The 21,584-nt window shown below is 46.0% G+C and overlaps 1 protein-coding gene and 1 pseudogene across 1 annotated transcript; one reads left to right on the forward strand and one right to left on the reverse strand.

The window, feature by feature from the left end:
- Nucleotides 1-531: 531 nt before the first annotated feature.
- On the forward strand, nt 532-9,411 carry RABIF (RAB interacting factor). Its single transcript, XM_009440903.5, has 2 exons — nt 532-948; nt 8,644-9,411. The coding sequence occupies exons 1-2, from the start codon at nt 823-825 to the stop codon at nt 8,887-8,889; spliced, it is 372 nt and encodes a 123-aa protein (XP_009439178.1). The 5' UTR covers nt 532-822; the 3' UTR covers nt 8,890-9,411.
- Nucleotides 9,412-16,454: 7,043 nt separating this feature from the next.
- LOC469643 (actin, cytoplasmic 2-like) lies at nt 16,455-17,700 on the reverse strand (annotated as a pseudogene).
- Nucleotides 17,701-21,584: the final 3,884 nt, after the last annotated feature.

The raw sequence follows: 21,584 nt of genomic DNA on the forward strand, positions 1-21,584 counted from the left end.
ACCTACCTCTACTACCACTTCTCCCCACGTGTAATGTGGGTCAGCCACAGTGGTCTACTAACCATTCCTAAATTTGTTCTCACCCTTGTTCATATATAATACTGTTCTGTCTGAAATAATCTTGCTTTCCTGACAATCCTAGTTAATTAAGAGCAGTGGCTTTAGAGTTGTGCTGCAACCTTTCTGATCTTTACCTTTCTCATTTTGTGCACAAGCGTGCCGACCCCGTAAGGAGACTGATGATCTAGTAAGTTTCTAAAGGCGCTTTGACACATTTTGCCGCATAGTAAATGGTCACAATGAGTAGAAGAGACCAGCAATTAAAGTTTCCACTTATCTTTTTCCAATACCGAAAAGATACATGCCCCTCTAAGTAGTTTCCTATAGAAGAAGCTAATGTGGCTAAAACTTGATGGGAAGTCCGACCCAGATTCCCTTCATATTGCCCCCAATAATGTCCCCATTTATTCAGGAGACTAAATTCAGATCTCAGAAAACTAAACAGTAAGGTCAACCTAATGATTTGTCTAGGTTTTAATATTAAGTGAAGCCCAGTGACCAGGTGGGTATGGAGATGTGTCACTGGTGCCAAGAAGTGTCCCTGTCACAAAGCCTGCCGACACCTAGCCGCTTAGGTTAGGCAATGAATGAAGGCGCTTGCGCAGTAGAGTCCAGAGCGGGGAAGCGGGCGCCTGCGCAGAGACATAGTGACCGTCCGCTCGCCGCCCCGCCTCTGCCAAGCCGCGCCAGCGCAGTGAAGAACGAGCCAGCAGAGACAGCGTCTGCGCAGCCGTGGCTGAGGAGCCTGTGGCGGCAGCGGCAATGGAACCAGCGGAGCAGCTGAGCGAGTTAGTGTCAGCCGAGGGCCGAAACCGGAAGGCGGTGCTGTGCCAGCGTTGCGGCTCCCGGGTGCTGCAGCCAGGGACCGCTCTCTTCTCTCGCCGACAGGTAGGGAGGCAGGTTGGAGGCCGTTTACACCCAGAGTCTCCCCGACGAGCCGCCGCAGTCAGAATCTGAACCCCGGCTCCTCAATTTCCGGCGACCGCGCCCTCCTCGCGCGGCCTTAAGCCCCGCCCCTCGGGCCTCAGCTCGGCGAGGCTCCGCCCCTGGGGCCGCTGAAGGCTAGGGAGGGAACCGGGTCCCGCCCCGGCATCTTTTGCCGCGGGAACCCTTCCCTGGGCCACCCGGCCCAGCCAGCCCGGCCCTCTGCCCCCGGGGCCGCTTCGAGCGCGGGCTGTGCGCCCCGCCGCCGTCCAGGGCGGGTGCTCCGCGGGCGCGTGGAAGGGAGGCTCCCCATTCCGGCTCTCGGAGCTCCCGCCAGCTTGCAGGACCCGGCAGGTGCCTCTCGGCCGCCGCTCACCGCGGGTGTTGCTGGGTTCCTGTCCCACTTTAGACCTCACCCGCCAGTCCTGAATTCACCGTCTCATTTATGACGGACACCTATCTGCTCCACAGAGGATCCCCAGGAACAACTGGTGTTGGGGACGCGGCAAAATAACCCTGGTAACCTACCCACTTTACCGAGGCACTGGAAGCCTCTGGTTTTCCAGATGAATCATATTTCAAGTGCAGTAGATCCCTGACGTCCTGGAAGTAAATTTCGAAGAAAAACTTTTTTTTCCCCTTCAGTTTAGGGATTTTAATACCCTTCCTACCACCATCATCGCAAGTGAGAAAATTGAAAAAAAAAAATTATTTCGGTAAACTGTGTTGAAGTGCAAATATAATGTTATTTCAACCATAGACACATCCTATCATTCAAAATTATTTCTAAAAATATGCAGATCATTTTATTTCACGTGTTTGAACAGATGGTGAAGTGTAATGTCTAGTAGAAGAGCAAGAGGCACCCATTCCTCCAAAACAGCCTTTCATCAAAGGAGGAAAAAAGGGAATCTGTGTCTGTTGTTTTGTAGGTATTTTGATGACTTTTGATCTAGAGATTGGTGGAGGTCCCGGGGTTCTTTTAAGACTTCAAGGTTTAGGAGTAGAGTTCTCAATTAATTTTACGAAGTTAGTGGCATTATGGAGTCAGTGGAAAGAACATGGATCTTGGAATTGAAACATACATGGAATTGAGTCCTGACTATCATTCATTAACATTAAAAGAGTTAGGCTGGGCGCGGTGGCTCATGCCTGTAATCCCAGCACTTTGGGAGGCCGAGGCGGGCGGAACACCTGAGGTCAGGAGTGTGAGACCAGCCTGGCCAACATGGCAAAACCCCATCTCTACTAAAAAAAAAAAAAATACAAAAATTAGTTGGGCGTGGTGGCACAAGCCTGTAATCCCAGCTACTCGGGAGGCTGAGGCAGGAGAATCGCTTGAACCTGGGAAGCCGAGGTTGCAGTGAGCGGAGATTGAGTCACTGCACTCCAGTGTGGGCAACAGAGCGAGACTCCATCTCAAAAAAAAAAAAAAAAAGTTATTTAACCTCCATGAGATGCAGGTTGCTTATTGTGTAAAACAGGGGTGTCCAGTCTTTTGGCTTCCCTGGGCCATATTGGAAGACTTGTCTTGAGCCACACAAAATACACTAATGATAGCTGATGAGCTTAAAAAAAAAATTGCAAAAAAAAATTCATAATGTTTTAAGAAAGTTTCCGAATTTGTGTTGGGCCTCATTCAAAGCCGTTCTGAGCCATATGCCGGCCGCGGGTTGGACAAGCTTGTTGTAAAATGAAGATGATGATAGAGGGAAGAATTTGTATAAAAGCACTTAGCACTGTGCTGAGTATATAGCCCATAATATAGGTTAGTTCCCATACTCCTTTTCCATGGCAAGGTTTTGTCTAATTTTATAAACTGACATAAATTAAGAGACTTCTAAATGGAGTTTATAGTTTGTTTTAAAATTCTTAATTGTTTTTTCTTTAGAAAAAAAAAAAAAAAACATAGCCCACACCTGTAATCCCAGCTCTTTTGGGAAGCTGAGTTGGGTGGATCACTTGAAGTCAGGAGTTCAACAACTGCCTGGCCGACATGGTGAAATCCCATCTCTACTAAAAATACAAAAATTACCTGGGCGTGTTGGTGGGCACCTGTAATCCCAGCTACTTGGGAGGCTGAGGGGCAAGAATCGCTTGAACCCGGGAGGCAGAAGTTCAAGATTGCACCACAGCACTCCAGCCTGGGTGACAGAGCGAGACTCCGTCTCAAAAAAAAAGAAAAAGAAAAAAACATAGACGCTCTCACTGTATTGCTCAGGCTGGTCTCCAACTCCTGGGCTCAAGTGATTCATCCACCTTGGCCTCCAAAGTGGTGGGATTACAGGTATGAGCCACCGTGCCTGGCCAGGATCTTTCTTTTGTTTTGTTTTGTTTTTGAGATGGAGTCTCACTCTGTCGCCGAGGCTGGAGTGTAGTGGCATGATCTCGGCTCACTGCAACCTCCGCCTCCCGGGTTCAAGTGATTCTCCTACCTCAGCTTCCCAAGTAGCTGGGATTACAGGTGCACGCCACCATGCCCAGCTAATTTTTGTATTTTTAGTAGAGATGGGGTTTCAGCATGTTGGCCAGGTGAGCCGCTCCGCCCGGCAGGACCTACCTTCTGCCCTGCCCTGCCCTGCCCTCCCCTCCCTTCCCTTCCCACTCCCCTCCCATCCCCTCCCCCTCCCCTCCCTTCCCCCCCTTTCCTTCCCCCCCCTCCCTTCCCCCCTCCCCTCCCCGTCCCCGTTCCCTGTTGCGCTCTGTCAAAAGCATGACTCACTGCAGCTTCCAACCAGTCAAAATTCTTAATTCTTGTTTGATGCTGTTTTAAACTGATTTTGCCAAAAATTGTGTGAGCAAATTAAATTATATATGTTACATTTCTTTTTGTTTCTCAACGAACACAGTGGCCCCTATTCTAGAAAGGGGCCTAAGAATTTTTTTAATGCATTTTATGTGTTTTAAAATGTTTTCCCTCTTTTAAAAAGGCAAAAAGGTGGGTTTTTTTTGGGGGGGGGGTTGTGTTTTTTAACAATGGCTTCAATATTTCTGGAAATTTCCTATTTCTTGAGAAAGAACTGTTGGAAGAATCCTAGCCCTTTTTCTGGACTCGAGCAACTCAGCTGTAATCCAACCCAGTGTTCTCCTTACTCTCAGTCCTAATTGTTTTCTCCTTTCTTTTCTCAAATACTAATTTCAGCAAAAATATAACTTCTAGGACATGATGTAAATAGAAGGTAGAAAATTTCATGGAAGATTCTAACCAGTTATTTATTAGTCCTTTCCCTGCTCTGTGTCACACATTTTAAGGTGGGGAAAAACAGTTCCATCCTTAGAGAGAACAAGCAGCTTCTGAGATGCTGAGCTCCTTAACTAAAGCTTTGGGGTAAACCCCGTAAAGGTTTGGGGTAGCTCTTTTTTGTCATAACTGTGACATATTGCAGATAAACCACCATTAGGGCAGTTACAGCAGGGCTGTTACTCATCTCTGCAGGTGTTAAAGGAGCGCTCCCAGCCGTTAAGCCTGCAGAAAGGTGTAAGGAGTCTGGCTAGAGGTGGCCTACAGCTTTCTCTCAGTCTGCAGATGGGAACAACTGGAGAACTAGACTGTTAATCCTACCTTTGAGGTGATCCAGGGCCTAGCACTTACTGTATCTTACATTCCAGAGTTCTTTAGTCTAAAGGAATGTGTTTCTCGATTCCTCCCGCATCCCCAGACCTCCAGAGGACATGTAGCAATATCTGGAGACATTTTTAGTTGTCAGAATGAGGGAGGTGTGCTACTGGCATCTAGTGGGTAGAAGCCAGGGTTGCTGTTAAGCATCTTTTTTTTTTTTTTTTGAGATAGAGTCTCACTCTGTTGCCCAGGCTGGAGTGCAGTGGCATGATCTCTGCTCACCTAACCTCCGCCTCCTGGGTTCAAGAGATTCTCCAGTCTCAGCCTCCCGAGTAGCTGGGATTACAGGTGCCGCCACCATGCCCAGCTAATTTTTTGCATTTTTTTAGTAGAGATGGGGGTTTCGCCATGTTGGCCAGGCTGGTCTTGAACTCCTGACCTCAGGTGATCCGGCCACCTCAGCCTCCCAAAGTGCTGGGATTACAGGCATGAGCCACTGTGCCCGGTCCGAACAATGATGTATTTTGCTCAGGAATTTAGGGGTTGACTGGGTTTAGCGAGGCAGTTCTCACTGGGGGTCTCTGATGTGATGGCAGTCAGAGAGGTCATTCCGTCACGCGTCTGCCTGTGGGCTGGGAGGGCTCACACACCTGAGCACTGGAACAGGATTTGGGGCCACCTCCGTCCCTACATGGACCCCCCAGCCTGGTCTCCACATGGCACCCTCAGGATAGCCGGACTTCTAACACAGTGGCTGAAGGCTCCCCGCGCAAGTGTCCCATGAGAAATGGCAAAAGTTGCATGCCATTTTCTAACCAGCCTGTCACTTCCACTGCATATATTCATCAAGCAATCACCATGGCCTGCCCAGACCAAAGGAGAGGGGTATGGACTCCACTCTTGGTGGAAGGATTATCAGAGAATTTTCGGATGTGTTTTGAAAACAACACAAGTAATTCCCAGAAGGGAAAAAATTACGAAAAAGTTAACAGAAGTGTACTCTGTATTGTAACAGTTTTTATTCTCATCTGTATTATAGCATGCTTGCCAAGTTTTCTGTAATGAAAATGTATTTTTACAATGAGAAAGGTAGTATTTTATTTTTAAAAGGGTGCTGTTAGTAGTATATCAGCAGAGTCTCACTGAGTTGTGGTGTTCTGTCTGTTTCTGAAGAGGCTGTCCAGGATTCGCTGGGGTCCTGACAGAACAAAGGTAACCAACCCATCTGGTCAGGGATCTCACTGGCAACTTCGCACCAAGTTGAGTTTGCCTCAAATTACATACTAATTTTTTTGTTGCCATCCCCAGTAGTCTATCCAGAAAGCCTCATTACATTCCGGATGTTATAGCTAATCTCCTGGCCCTAGCAATGGTCCTTGGCATTGCAGTGAATAGGTTGAGATCCAGGCAGAGATGCACATACATATGCATATATATGAGTATAGTCTTGTGGGCCTGACTTAGATGATCTAAGTTAAAATGGGAATGTTGAGGAATAGAGCAAACAGGACCCAATATGATGCCTTGAATGGACCGTTAATTATAGTAGTACCTTTAAATCACAAATCAAAGGAGAGACAACTGGACAGGTGATGCTTTGTGCTACAAATGGGAACCAAGAGAGGGAAGGTGGTGATCTTTTGTTGGGCACCTCCTGAACACTAATGCTTTAGTCAGTTTTCTGTTTTGTTGGACACACTGAATTCTTGGTTGATTGGTTAGATGTCTTAACTAGTCCACTGAAGTTTACTCCATCTATGTGAAGATATGTGAGATTTCACACCTACAGTATAGGGGATAAGCCAGAAATACATTTAGGAAAATTGAGGCCCACAGAGAGTTACAGATGCGACTAGAATTCAGGTTTCCTGGTTCCTTAATTTTGATTCCTAACTCTCTTTGCCTCTACTTGTTCCTGTTTTTGTTTAAGTAGAACAAAGTGTTAAGGACACCTTTAACATGAGGCAAAAAGAATGACTGGAGTAACAGTATTACACAATGGCTTGTACTGTAACCCCAGTTACTTGGGAGACTGAGGCTGGAGGATTGCTTGAGCCCAGGAGTTCAAACCCAGCCTGGGCAATGTAGAGAGACCCCATCTCTAATTACAAAAAAACAAAAAAGTATATCGTGGGGTGGGAAATGGGAAATAAGTGATATGACAGCAGCCATATGAGGAGCAGAGGGGTAACAAACTTGGCTGGCATGATATTTTGCGGTAGTCTGGGACAGCTAAGAGTGTATATACTATCCATATTGAAGAAATTAAAGCAATTGTATGTGTGCGTGCCAGAGGCCTTCTCCTAATGATTGAGAAGTCATATAGGTTGGAGGGTACAAGCATCCTAGAGCTAATAATTCCAAATTGTAGAACTAGATTTTTCTTTTTATAAGATAAATCCGGTATATCCCTAATAGTGATGGAATAGATCAAAGCCGATATTCTGTGTTCATTCTCTTAACAAATAGTTGAGATCCTGCTCTATACCAGTTGCTATTCTAAGCACTAGAGATCTAGTAATGAACAAAGTAAGCTCCTTGCTTTCCAGGAGCTGATATTCTAGTTGAGTTAGACACGTGGTAAATACGTAAGCCAATAAATTAATACGATAATTTCAGAAAATAAGCAATAAGTAAACAAGTAGGAGTGGCATGAAGAGACTTCCAGGGGAAATGAATGTGTTCATTATCTTGATTAGGATAATGGTTTCACCAGTATACATGTGCTAAAGTGAAATAAACTGTGCATTTTATTTTATTACTTTTTGAGACGATCTCACTGTGTCATCCAGGTTGGAGTACAGTGGCATGATCTTGGCTCACTGTAGTCTCAATCTCCCCGGCTCAAGTGATCCTCTCACCTCAGCCTCCTGAGTAGCTGGGACTACAGACACTTGCCACCATGCCCAGCTAATTTTTTTTTTTTTTTTTTTTTTTTTTGAGACAGAGTCTTGCTCTGTCACCCAGGCTGGAGAGCAGTGGTGTGATCTCAGCTCACTGCAGCCTCAACCACCTCCTGGGCTCAAGCGATCCTCTTACCTCAGCGCCATGAGTGGCTGGGACTACAGGTGTGCACTACCACAGCCTGCTAATTTTTGTGTTTTTTGTAGAGATGGGGGTCTCACTATGTTGCCTAGGCTGGTCTTGAACTCCTGAGCTCAGGCAACCCTCCTGCTTCAGCCTCCCAAAGTGCTGGGATTGCAGGTGTGTACCACCACGCCTATCCCTGGCTAATTTTTTCAAACTACTTTTTGTAGAGACTAGGTCTCATTATGTTGCCCAAGCTGATGTGCATTTAAAATATGTGCAGTTCATATGTCAATTATACCTCAGTAAAACTATTTAAACAAAATACAGTGGGCAGTAAGTAAAGCTAATTCAGGTTGTTTGGTTAGAGAAGACCTCCTGAGAAGGCTACGTTTGAGCTGACTACTGAGGAGGAGCTAGCCATGCCAAGATCTGAGGGCAGAACAGACTAATGCTGTTTGAGGAAGGCAAGAAAGCCAGTGTGCCTGAAGCATTATGAGCCGGGGAAACTAGGACCATGTGGGGCCCATGTTGAGGACAGCAGTGAAACCGAGTTCCCAGACCACCCAGCTGGTGCCCCTCTTTCATTTCTCTTAAGAATCAGGCTCACGCCTGTAATCCCAGCACTTTGGGAGGCCGAGGCAGGCAGATCACGAGGTCAAGAGATCGAGACCATCCTGGCTAACACGGTGAAACCCCATCTTTACTAAAAAAAAAAATACAAAAAATTAGCCAGGCATGGTGGCGGGCACCTGTAGTCCCAGCTACTCGGGAGGCTGAGGCAGAAGAATGGCGTGAACCCAGGAGGCGGAGGTTGCAGTGAGCTGAGATCGCGCCACTGCACTCCAGCCTGGGCGACAGTGGGAGAATCTGTCTCACAAAAAAAAAAGAATCAGGGCAGAGACCAGAGGCAAAGAAGAGCCACCCAGCATCATCGTCTACAGCTTAACGAGAGGGCTTCTCTTTTTTTGTCATTCCTGCTAGGGAGCAATGTGAAGTGTACCTAGAAAGGGGGTGTTGATGGAACTGGGCCAGTTCAACTTCTGCGTTCTTTATGTTCTCTCCCACTGCAGCTTTTCCTTCCCTCCATGAGAAAGAAGCCAGCTCTGTCTGACGGCAGCAATCCTGACGGCGATCTCCTCCAGGAACACTGGCTGGTTGAGGACATGTTCATTTTTGAGAATGTGGGCTTCACCAAGGACGTGGGCAACATCAAGTTTCTGGTCTGCGCAGACTGTGAAATTGGACCAATTGGCTGGCATTGCCTAGATGACAAGAACAGTTTCTATGTGGCCTTGGAACGAGTTTCCCATGAGTAACTGAGGGGAGGGGTACTCAGCTCCACCTCCAAAGATAAACCTACTCCCCACAAGAACTGGCCTTTAATGTGGTATAACTGTTCCGCTGCCTTCTTGTCTGTGCTAATATAAATACTGAGTACCAGCATGTCCACTTGAACATGCAGAGGGTTAATCCTGCTTCCTAAAGCCTCAAGTACATGCCTCCTGCTTAGTTCACTTTGTATCACATTTCCTAAGCTCCCTTTTCCCCCAGTTTTGGGACACTGTGCTTACCTCCAAAAATCTCATCTCTTCCCTGGCATTCTCCCTAGGCTCTGTTTTGCCCAGGGGCTCCCTCTTTTTCTTGCTCTAGAAGAGCAGTATTCAGCCTTTTAGCTATGATGACACATAACAAAAGATGCTTATGTACTAATAGTTGAAAGTCTGCCTTTTTCTCATTCAAGAAGGCATACAAATATCTGAGAGTGACTTTGTTGTATGGCTACCCTTGTGATCTACGGTAATTTATTCTTTCTAAAAGTAAAGCATTTTCAAAACTCAGTATTTAAACCACTAACCAGAAACATTACTTTGGATGCATCTCTAATACCATGTTTGAGCACCTCTGCTCTAGGTTGAGAATGACATTTTATTGTGAAGATGGGTGTGGTCCCTCTTCCCTTGAAATCTTGTAGTTTCTTTTTATATTAGCTCCTCACTGCTACAGCCTAGAAGGTGAGAAGCAGATTTTAACCCCATCTGGCAGCCATTCAAGGAAAACCCAGCCCTGGCTGTTTACTCAGGCTCTCCTAGAATGAGAGTGGAGGGTGTAGGATATGAGGGTTAGGCCTTTGCCACATTATACAAAAGTTTATAATTTGCCACATCTGGACAAGTAACTTTCTTCCTTTGTTCGTAGGCAAGTGTAGGGGTGGGTTGCCCCTACACACCTGTGGGTGTTTCTCGTAAGGTGGAACGAGAGACTTGGGAAAGAAAAAGACACAAAGTATAGAGAAAGAAATAAGGGGACCTGGGGAACCAGCGTTCAGCATATGGAGGATCCCATATGGAGGATCCCCTATGGAGGATCCCGCCAGCCTCTGAGTTCCCTTAGTATTTATTGATCATTTGTGGGTGTTTCTCGAAGAGTGGGATGTGTCAGGGTCACAAGACAATTGTGGGGAGAGGGTCAGCAGACAAACACGTGAACAAAGGTCTTTGCATCATAGACAATGTAAAGGATTAAGTGCTGTGCTTTTAGATATGCATACACATAAACATCTCAATGCTTTACAAAGCAGTATTGCTGCCCGCAGGTCCCACCTCCGGCCCTAAGGTGGTTTTTCCCTATCTCAGTAGATGGAGCATACAATCGGGTTTTATACCGAGACATTCCATTGCCCAGGGACAGGCAGGAGACAGATGCCTTCCTCTTGTCTCAACTGCAAGAGGCATTCCTTCCTCTTTTACTAATCCTCCTCAGCACAGACCCTTTACGGGTGTCGGGCTGGGGGACGGTCAGGTCTTTCCCTTCCCACGAGGCCATATTTCAGACTATCACATGGGGAGAAACCTTGGACAATACCTGGCTTTCCTAGGCAGAGGTCCCTGCGGCCTTCCGCAGTTTTTGTGTCCCTGGGTACTTGAGATTAGGGAGTGGTGATGACTCTTAAGGAGCATGCTGCCTTCAAGCATCTGTTTAACAAAGCACATCTTGCACCGCCCTTAATCCATTCAACTCTGAGTTGACACAGCACATGTTTCAGAAAGCACGGGGTTGGGGGTAAGGTTATAGATTAACAGAATCTCGAGGCAGAAGAATTTTTCTTAGTACAGAACAAAATGGAGTCTCCTATGTCTACTTCATTCTACACAGACACAGTAACAATCTGATCTCTCTTGCTTTTCCCCACAGGCAAGACTTCTTTAATGGATAGTATCATTTACTGAACCTACTGGGCATGGTCCTCATGGAGTTTTGGTTCAACTGGAATCTCTGTGCCAACCCAGGATACAAACTTCCATCCAGATGCATGGATACAAATTTCCATAGCTCCGGGGCTGCTCTAACAGTTTGATATCAGCAGACTTGTTTAAGCCTTCAACTTGATTTCCAATTATTCCATCATTTCTATTCTAAAATGACTCACTGTCATAGAAGGAAGTTTATTATATAACCAAGGTTTCAGGTATCCTCCTGTCACCACCTCTACTATTCAGGAGGCCTAAAATTGAAATAAGTACTAAACAGAAACCTTACCATCTGAAGTCCCTTCCATTGTTTTCTAGTTGCTTCCTCATTCCTTTACCCCCAAACTTTCTAAGGGCTCCCCGACTGCAGTGCAAGCTGGCCTTGGGCAGAGTTTTGCAACCAACCTACTCCCCTGGAAAGATGGCTTCCTTCTCCAATTAGCCTGAATGAGCTTTAGTAAGCAATTGAGAGAACTGTGTTTTTCCGACAAACGGTCACGTGTCCATCGTTATGGCATGTGCAGAAAAACAGAGTTATCCACTCAGGTCAGGAGCAAAACCCAAGTAGATGCCTCTAGGGGCACATGGCCCCTCACATCACAAGCCACAACCTAAGCTAAGCATTTTTTAAATTGAGTTTGAGACTAGCCTGGGCAACATAGTGAGACCCCATCTCTATTTAAAAAATGAACAAAATTACCTGGGCATGGTGGTGTATACCTGTAGTCCCTGCTACTTGGGAGGCTCAGGTGGGAGGATCACTTGAGCCCCGAAGATGGTGGCTGCAGTAAGCCAAGATCACACCACTGGCACTCCAGCCTGGGCAACAGAGTGAGACCCTGTCTCAAACAAACAACAGTAACAACAAAAAAATACATATAGCGACTTGAATAGGAAACCATAGTATTTCATTGTTTTAATTTGCATTTATTTTATTTCTAGTGAAACTTTGATATACGTATCGGCCATTTCTATTTCCTTTTTTGAGAACTGCCAAATGTTGCCCTAGTAGCCAAAAATATCAGGTTGCTATTCTGCCTTTTCAGTTTGATCTGAAAGAAATAAAGGCATTTAAGCAATGGAAATTAGATTTCTGCATGTCCTTGGGAAGAATATATAAATTGAAAAAACAAAGGAGAGCTGAAACCTGAACCTTGGGGTTTAGCTTAAGGTCAACCAACTGATTATCTAGTCAGCTATAAAATGCAAATGTCATTTCTTCATTTCCCTCACACATAATAAGCTCTCAGTACATACTTGTGAATCAGCTGCTATTTGCTGTGGGTAGATAGAGGCAACCTGTGCTTTCTGCTCCGAGTATAGAAACTTCCGTTTTCTATTGGGGAGAGCAGTTGATTTTGTGAAAGCCTGATTGTTTCCATATAATTGTCTGTTGTTTTACAAAAACATGGAATCAAAGATGGGCAGTGGTGTACTGACATTTCACAAATTGTCACCATGTTGGATATGAGGCTACACATGTAACTGAGTAACTATGAGGACTTCTGCTTCTGATAATGGTGGATAGGTCCTTTGGACTACCCAGCTCACTGGTTAACTAGAAAGGCTGGACAAAATACTTTAGAAATCTGTGTGAACACACCAAGAGAGCCGACATGACTTTGAAGAATTGCTAAACCAGGACAGCAGAGGAGATGGGAACCCTGGGAGATGGGCTTGGTGTGAGGGCCACCATTCTCCTGGGAGCATTTGCCAAACTTGGAGGCGATTCAGAGGCTTAGCAGTGATTTTAGCAGCCTTTCAGAAGTAGGGGATGGGGCCTGTGAAAGGGCGATGGACTTGGTGGTGTTACTCACTTTTGGTTGAAGCCCTCAGTCTTTTGCACCCCAGGAATACGGGTGAGGCGGTGTAGGAAACAGGCTCTCGGGACTGCAGCCCAGCCTCCGATTACGGATCTTAATCCTTGAAATTAGATTAAGGTGATCCCAGAGTGGTAGTTTGCCCAAACTCTGGATAAGCAAACCCCCTCTCTAGAGGATGTTGTTATTATCCTAAACCCAGATTATTTCTACAATTTTGCTAATACAATATCCTGAGTACAACAAGATGTAACCAGGCACGTGAGACAAGATAGCAGGCCCACAGTGGCTGGAGACATCGGCACTATCAGACTAAAATAACTGCTTACCATGTTCAAGGAGAGACACTAGTTTGGGAATTCAGCAGCTACATGAACATGTTTTTTTTAAAAGTGAATTCTAGAATTTGTAAGAATCCAATAATCAAAATTAAGAATACAGTGGAAACTTGGTTGGGCATGGTGGCTCATGCCCATAATCCCAGCACTTTGGGAGGCCGAGGCCGGCGGATCACGACGTCAGGAGTTCAAGACCAGCCTGGCCAATGTGAAACCCTGTCTCTACTAAAAATGCAAAAATTAGCCAGGCATGGTGGTGCACGCCTGCAATCCCAGCTACTCCGAAGGCTGAGGCAGGAAAATCGCTTGAACCCAGGAGGCGGAGGTTGCAGTGAGCCGAGATCGTGCCACTGCACTCCAGCCTGGGACAGGGAGAGATTCCGTCTCAACAAAAGAAAAAATACAGTGGAACCAGCATGGGCAACATAGTGAGACCCTGTCTCCACAAAAAACAAATAAAATAGCTGGGTGTGGTGGCACCTGCTTGTAGTCCCAGCTACTTTTGAGGCTGAGGTGAGAGGATCACTTGAGCCCAGGAGTTAGAAGCTTCAGTGAGCTATGATGATGCCACTATACTCAAGCCTGGGCAACAGTGAGCCCCTGTCTCTAAATTTAAAGTTCACTGGAATGCTTTAACAGCAGCTTAGGCACAACTGAGGAGAGAACTAGAAAACTAGGGGTTAGACATAACTAACAGTAGATATGTAAGACCACAACACAAAACCTTATATGACATTACTGAGAGAAAGTAAAAGAAAACAAATTCATGGGGCCAGGAAACTATAGCCCACAGGCCAAATTCATTCAGCCAGTACCTATTGAGGCTCAGAAACTTTCAAGCTAAAAATAGTTTTTACTTTTTTTTTTTTTTTTATGAGACACGATCTTAACTCTGTTACCTAGCCTAGAGTGCAGTGGCACAATCACAGCTCACTGCAGCCTCAACCTCCCAGGCTCAGGTGAGCCTCCCACCTCGGCCTCCTGAGTAGCTGGGAACACGGGCATGTGCCAGTGCGCCCGGCTAATTTGTATTTTTAGTAGAGACAGGGTTTTGCCATGTTGTCCAGGCTGGTCTCAAACTCTTAGGCTCAAGTGATCCTCCCACCATGGACTCCCACAAGTGCTGGAATTACAGGTGTGAGCCACCGCACCTGGCCGGTTTTTATGTTTTGTAAATGGTTATGTAAGTATATAATATCTCCAATTCTGCCTCAGCCCACAGAGCTTAGAATACTTATCTAACCCTTTAAGAAAAAAGTTTGTTAACTCCTAATACTGTTAACAATCTCAACTTCAAACCGATGTATAAATTCAGTAAATCCCAGTCAAAAACTCAAGTTTGTGTGTGTGAAATTCAACAAACTGATTGCAAAAGTTAAATGAAAATGCAGAGAACGAGGAGTAGCCGAGACAGTCATGGAGAAAAACAAGGTGGGAGAATTTTTCTATTGGACAGACAGTGTAGCTTGTCACAAGGATAGAGAGACTAATGGAACAAAAGAGCTCAGAAACAGACCCATGCATATAGGACACTTGATTTATGATAAAGGTAGGAGTAATGATTTGGAGGGGGCATGAGGAGAGCTTCTGCAATGCTGGTAATGTTCTACATTTAAAGATCTTGATAGTTGCTCTGTAATAAAGTGAGCTGTACATCTTCTGTGTTACTTTTCTGAACATGTATTTTCACAATAAGGTTTTTATTTTTCTTGGGACAGGGCCTCACTCTGTCACCGAGGCTGGAGCGCAATGGCACGATGGTGGCTCACTGCAACCTCGAACTCCCAGGCTCAAATGATCCTCCTGCCTCTTAGCCTCATGAGTAGCTGGGACTACAGGTGCATGCTGACGTGCCTGGCTATTTTTTTTTTTTTTTTTTTTTTTTTTTGGAGAGATGGGGTCTCACTGTGTTCCCCAGGCTGGTCTGGAACTCCTGGCCTCAAGTGATCCTCCTGCTTCAACCTCCCAAAATGCTGGGATTACAGGATTACAGGTGTGAGCCACCATGCCTGGTGACAGTAAGATTTTTAAAAGAATGTAAGTAGTGGTTCTATATAAAGCCCACTTTTCTAAACATCAGTTCTTCCCTTCAAAATCAGATAGCATTTCATTTCCATTATCTCCTAAATTTATACATATTTAAAAGTTAATAGCAGGGTGTGGTGGCTCATGCCTGTAATCCCAGCACTTTGGGAGGCCGAGGCAGGCGGATCATGAGGTCAGGAGATAGAGAACACGGTGAAACCCCGTCTCTACTAAAAATACAAAAAATTAGCCGGGCACAGTGGCGGGTGCCTGTAGTCCCAGCTACTCAGGAGGCTGAGGCAGGAGAATGGCGTGAACCCGGGAAGTGGAGCTTGCAGTGAGCTGAGATCCCGCCACTGCACTCCAGCCTGGGTGACAGAGTGAGACTCCGTCTCAAAAAAAAAAAAAAAAAAAAAAAAAAAAAAAGTTAAATGCCTGACTCTACTTCCTCACTTCTAAGGATGATAAATTTCATAAGAATAAGGACTCAGAATATCCTATTTGCTCTTGGTGCGTGGCCTAGTGTCTGACAAATTTATAATAGTTCAGTAAATAGTTTTGAAGATAATTTAAAATAAACTCTGCTGAGTAGTGTTATCGTTTTAATGGGACTAATTTAAAGAAGTTCATGCAGACTTTTGAAAATGGAGCTAGAGGTTAGAGCGAATTATATTTATTTTTTGGTTTACCGCAGCACTTTATTTTTCCTTATGTAAATAACAGTGGAAAACCAAAATTTGTGGTCATCTCTTTGAAAATTGAGAATTATGTACAAAAAACACATAAATTAAAAGAATGAATAAATTTACAGGTGTAAATGTAAACCACTTCTAGCTCAAGACTTAACACTAATAGACCAGCAAGACAGAAATGAAACTGGTTCAGGAGCTCTTGCCAGGCTCTAGAAAAATCCTGGAATGGCTGGGCGCAGTGCATCACCTAAGGTCGGGAGTTTGAGACTAGCCTGACAAACATGGAGAAACCCTGTCTCTACTAAAAATACAAAATTAGCCGGGTGTGGTGGCGCATGCCCGTAATCCCAGCTACTTGGGAGGCTGAAGCAGGAGAATCACTTGGACCCAGGAGGCGGAGGTTGTAGTGAACTGAGATTGCACCACTGCGCTCCAGCGTGGGCAACTAGAGCGAAACTCTGTCTCAAAAAAAAAAAAAAAAAAAAAAAGGAAAATCCTGGAACACAGAGCTCTCTGACACATTAGTACCTGCACAGATAAGGAGACGGCAGGTCACACAGACCCACCAAGTCACAGACTTCCCTCCCACAAGCATGTCCTCACCTCAGCCATGAAGTTACTGAGCCACATGTACTAAGGGTATAAATCAAAGATATGTACAGGGTATTAAACAAATACCAAGGGAACGGTTAACAAAGTCAAAATCAGCACCAAGTTCTACAATCCGGTGCTGATATACAAGCTTCAAGGACCAGTTCTTTTGAAAGGCTTATTCTGGTTTATTGAGTCTAGCATGAGGTGTATGCATTTGCCAGGGGCAAATTTATACTTCTGCATTAATCCATGAAGCACATGACACGCGTCTGCTCGCAGTCCATTTAGAAGCATTTGCAGTGGGTGATGGAGGGGCTTGATTCATCCTACTCCTGCTTGATGATCCACATTTGCTGGAAGGCGGCCAGGATGGAGCTGCCAATCCACACAAGGACTTGTGCTCAGGGAAGGTGATGATCTTCTTGGAGCTGGGCACCAGGGTTGTGATCTTCTGCATCATGTAGGTGATGCCCAGGTACACGGGGGTGTCACCAGACAGCACCACGTTGGCAAACAGGTCCTTGCGGATGTGCACATCACACTTTATGGAGTTGAAGGTGGCCTGGTGGATGCCACAAGATTCCATACCCAGGAAGGAGGGCTGGAACAGCGCCTCCAGACACTGGAACCACTTGGACAGCTCCTAGATCTTCTCCAGGGAGGAGGAGGATGCTGTGGTGGCCATTTCCGCAGCTTCTCCTTGATGTTGCGCAAGATCTCCCTTTTGGCTGTGGTGATGAAGCAGTAGCTGGGCTCCCTGAAGATCTCCATGGGGTGGTTGGTCAGGTGCCAGTCATCCAGGCGCAGGATGGCATGGGGGAAGGCATAGCCCTTGCAGACGGGCACCGTGTGGGTCTCAGCTGTGTATGATAATACCAGTGGTGTAACCAGAGGTGTACAGGGACAGCACAGCCTGGACGGTCGTGTACCTTGCTGGGGTGTTGAAGATCTCAATCCGAGTCATCTTCTTTCTGTTGGCCCTGGGGTCCAGAGGGGCCTCAGGCAGCAGCACTGGGTGCTCCTTGGGAGCCACGTGCAGCTAATCGTAAAAGGTGTGGTGCCAGATCTTCTCCATGTCATCCCAGTTGGTGATGATGCGGAGGTCCACGGGGCACTTTCAGGGTCAGGATGCTGCACTTGCTCTGGGCCTCATCACCCAGGTAGGAGTCCTTCTGGCCTATGCCCACCATCATGCCCTGGTGCCAGGGATACCCAGTGATGGAGGGGAACATGGCTCGGGGAACTATACCCAGCAAAGCCAGCTTTGCATGTGCTGGAGCCATTGTCAATGACACGTGCCATGATCTCTTCTTCCATTGTGATCAGCAGAGGAGCAGGCAGTGGAGTGATGGGAGAACCCAGAGTGTGGGCTGGTGGTGAGTGGGTGAGTTACATTTCTGATACAGGAATAGTCGGGGGGCCAGGTGTGGCAGTTCACACCTGCAATCCCAGTGCTTTGGGAGGCCAAGGCAGGAGAATTGCTTGAGTTCAGGAGGTTGAGGTTACGGTGAGCCAAGATCACACCACTGCACTCCAGCCTGAGTACCAGAGACTCTGTTTCAAAAAAAAAAAAAAAATAGAATAGGTACTGTACTTTTTTTCAATGCTGTTTGAAAAAGACAGTGAAAACAGTTATACAGGTTAGTGAGAGAGTATTTCAATGTGGTCGTGACCATGGCTAAGTCTTCAGAGGGTAAGGGAATAAAGATGTTAACCTCAGCAGGTGCTAACCTTTTTTTCTTTTCTTTTCTTTTCTTTTTTTAGAAAGAGTCTCCCTCTGACGCCTAGGCTGAGTGCAGTGGTGTGATCTCCACTCACTGCAACCTCCACCTCCCAGATTCAAGAGATTCTCATGCCTCAGCCCCCTGAGTAGCTAAGACTACAGGCATGTGCCGCCACGCCCAGCTAATGTGCTAACCAACCATTCAATTAAGACCAAGATTTTCTTGTGTTTGGAAAATTAAATTCCTGGAATCTGTAGGTGTCAGAATTTAGAGTGAAGTGGCAGGAGTGTCCATCAAATTCACCTGAAGTCAGTTGAAACTTAGAATGCATTTTGCCTTGGAGAGAAACAATGGATGTTGAGTAGTTTTTAACCTATGACACAAACCCATATGTGTACCGGAAGCACAGCACCATAACAAACAATGCTAATGTTGAATGCCAGGAGCAAGGCCTCTGCTGCTGTGAGGGCAGGGTCCCTTCACAGTCCAAACCTGGTGACCCCAGACAGTCTATTTCAAGTTGGGGATCAGGATAAACTCTGACTTACATAATGATAGGGAAACTACTGAGGAGATAGAATGTGGGCTGGGAACACTTACTGCCTCAAGGAGGTAAGAGGAGAGTGAGCAACTCCATGGGTTTATACATCATCCCTTCTCCCCTGTGTCCTGAATGGGCCCTGAAATGAGATGTAAAATAGGGATTGGCTGGAAACTGGGGGTTCTGTCCTAGGGAGCAGTTGCCTGAGTCAAAGGGGAAATAAATTTCAAGCTAAGACAGTAAGAAAAGAAAGCTCATATCGACACTTAGCTTGGGCAACTGTTCTAAGGTATTTGTAAGAAATTCCAGGCCAAGCGCGGTAGCTCACACCTGTAATCCCAGCACTTTGGGAGGCTGAGGTGGATGGATCACCTGAGGTCAGGAGTTCAAGACCAGCCTGGCCAACATGGTGAAACCCCGTCTCTACTAAAAATACAAAAAAATTAGCTGGGCATGGTGGTGGGTGCCTGTAATCCCAGCTACTTGAGAGGATGAGGCAGGAGACTCGCTTGAACCCAGGAGGCGGAGGTTGCAGTGAGCCGAGATCGCGCCATTGCACTCCAGCCTGGGTGGCAGAGCGAGACTCAGTCTCAAAAAAATAAAATAAAATAAAATTTAAAAAGAAAGAAAGAAATTCTGCCGTTTGAAAGCCAGGTACTGCCTGTACAGTCTTGGCACTGGCTCAAAAATAAATCCTGAAACATAGTCCTGGTCTATCACTGTTTACCTTGATTCTTCACCACTAGGTTAACAGGATATTCTTGTTCCCATAAAAGCCTCTCCATCGAACTTCTTTTATCCTTCCCTTGCCCAGACTGACGGGTGTTACTTCAATTCACAGTGTCACTTCATTGCTATGTGGTGGAGGAGGATGGGGAGGATATAGAGAGAGAAAGGATGCAGGTTTATCAGGATACTTTGGATTGCTTTAAAACTAGAGTTGACCATGGGGTTAAGGAAACAGGAGCATGGAAAGCCAGGGTGACACCATTTTAAAATCAACTCCAGCTGAAAACCAGCAAGGCACATTCCTTGCCAGTCACGACCCATGGCCATAAGATGTTTTGAAGCTGTTTTAGTAATGCCTGCAAGAACAAACTCCTATGACAGCAGAACGTCCAGCTGTCCCAATATTGCATAACAATATATGTTTTAAAAATAGTTATAGTTATGCTTTGATGTACTTACTCAAATGCCAAGGATAACTTTCTTTTCTTTTCTTTTTTGAGACGGAGTTTGGCTCTTGTCACCCAGGCTGGAGTTCAGTGGCGTGATCTTAGCTCACTGCAACCTCTGCCTCCCGGGTACAAGCGATTCTCCTGCCTCAGCCTCCCAAATAGCTCGGAATACAGGCGCACAAACTGCTGGCATTACAGGCATGAGCCACTGCACCTGGCTGAGATTTTGTTTTTCTTATACAATTCAGTGAGTTCTAGATAAAATGGAAACATTAGAGAATAATTTGACACTGAGAAAAAAAATGTGAAAAAGGCTTCTTAAAAACCAAACTTCCAGCCGGGTGTGGTGGCTACCGCCTGTAATCCCGGCACTTTGGGAGGTCAAAGTGGGTGGATCACTTGAAGCCAGGAGTTTGAGACCAGCCTGGCCAACATGGTGAAACCGCATCACTACTGAAAATACAAAAATTAGCCGGACATGGTGGTGCATGTCTGTAATCCCAGCTACTCGGGAGGCTGAGGCAGGAGAATTGCTTAAGCCTGGGAGATGGAGGTTGCAGTGAGCCATGATCACACCACTGCACTCCAGCCTGGGCACAGAGTGAGACTCCATCTCAGAAACAACAACAACAACAACAAACAAACAAACACAAACCCTAAAAAATCCAAACTTCCATAAAAACTTTAACAAAAATTTTGGTCCATAGCTTTCCTTGGATTACTTGATGGATGTCTGAGTTATATCCAATTAAGAAAAGTTTATGATATGGAAAAACATGTTTCTAGGATTGTGGAATGGTTTTCTCTATAAAATGCTTCTTAAGTTTTCAGATTCACAGACAAGTGAGTGCCCTTTGCGTTCCTTCCCTTCCCTGTGTTGTTCCTTTTCCTGCTGAGCCTTCTGAGCCCCAGGAGTCATGGGATGCTCATGTTTCTTTATATTCACTGGGAACTGGGGGTTAGAGGCCCCTACCCAGGGCTGTTGGATAAATTGAGGTTCAGAGGCATATTTGCCAGCACCTACTGGTTCTCAGTCCCCCTTGTCCCCTTTCTCAGCTGCATATTTGCTGTCTATGCCTCGCTAGTGACACACACGACCCTCGGCTTGTATGCCCTAAGCTTACGCCTGTCATTTTCCTTCTGGTCATGATGGTTTTCATTCTTTGGGTTGTTTAATTCAGCATCTCTCTGGGTGGCATTGGAGGGCAAAAGCCTCCTGAGAACTAGTCTTATTGAGAAAAAGAATGTTGTCTAATTCAGAAGCCATCTAAGGGTCAATTCAAATTATGGACTTGAAAATGGTTACTTGGGCTGGACACAGTGGCTCACGCCTGTAACCCAGCACTTTGGGAGGCTGAGGTGAGCGGATCACCTGAGGTCAGAAGTTCAAGACCAGCCTGACCAACATGGTGAAACCCTGTCTCTACTAAAAATACAAAATTAGCTGGGCGTGGAGGCGCATGCCTGCAATCCCAGCTACTCGGGAGGCTGAGGCAGGAGAATTGCTTGAACCCGGGAGGCAGAGTTTGCAGTAAGCTGAGATGGCACCATTGCACTCCAGCCTGGGCAACAAGAGCAAAACTCCGTCTCAAAAAAAAAAGAAAAAAAGAAGAAAATGGTTACTTGGCTGGGTGTGGTGGCTCACACCTGTAATCCCAGCACTTTGGGAGGCCAATGCGGGCAGATCACCTGAGGTCAGGGTTCAAGACCAGCCTGACCAACATGGAGAAACCCCCTCTCTACTAAAAATACAAAATTAGCTGGGCATGGTGGCACATGCCTGTAATCCCAGCTACTCAGGAGGCTGAGGCAGGACAGACACTTGAACCCAGGAGGCGGAGGTTGTGGTGA

The sequence above is a fragment of the Pan troglodytes genome, chromosome 1 (genome assembly GCF_028858775.2).
Source record: "Pan troglodytes isolate AG18354 chromosome 1, NHGRI_mPanTro3-v2.0_pri, whole genome shotgun sequence".
In the NCBI taxonomy this organism is placed as follows: domain Eukaryota; kingdom Metazoa; phylum Chordata; class Mammalia; order Primates; family Hominidae; genus Pan; species Pan troglodytes.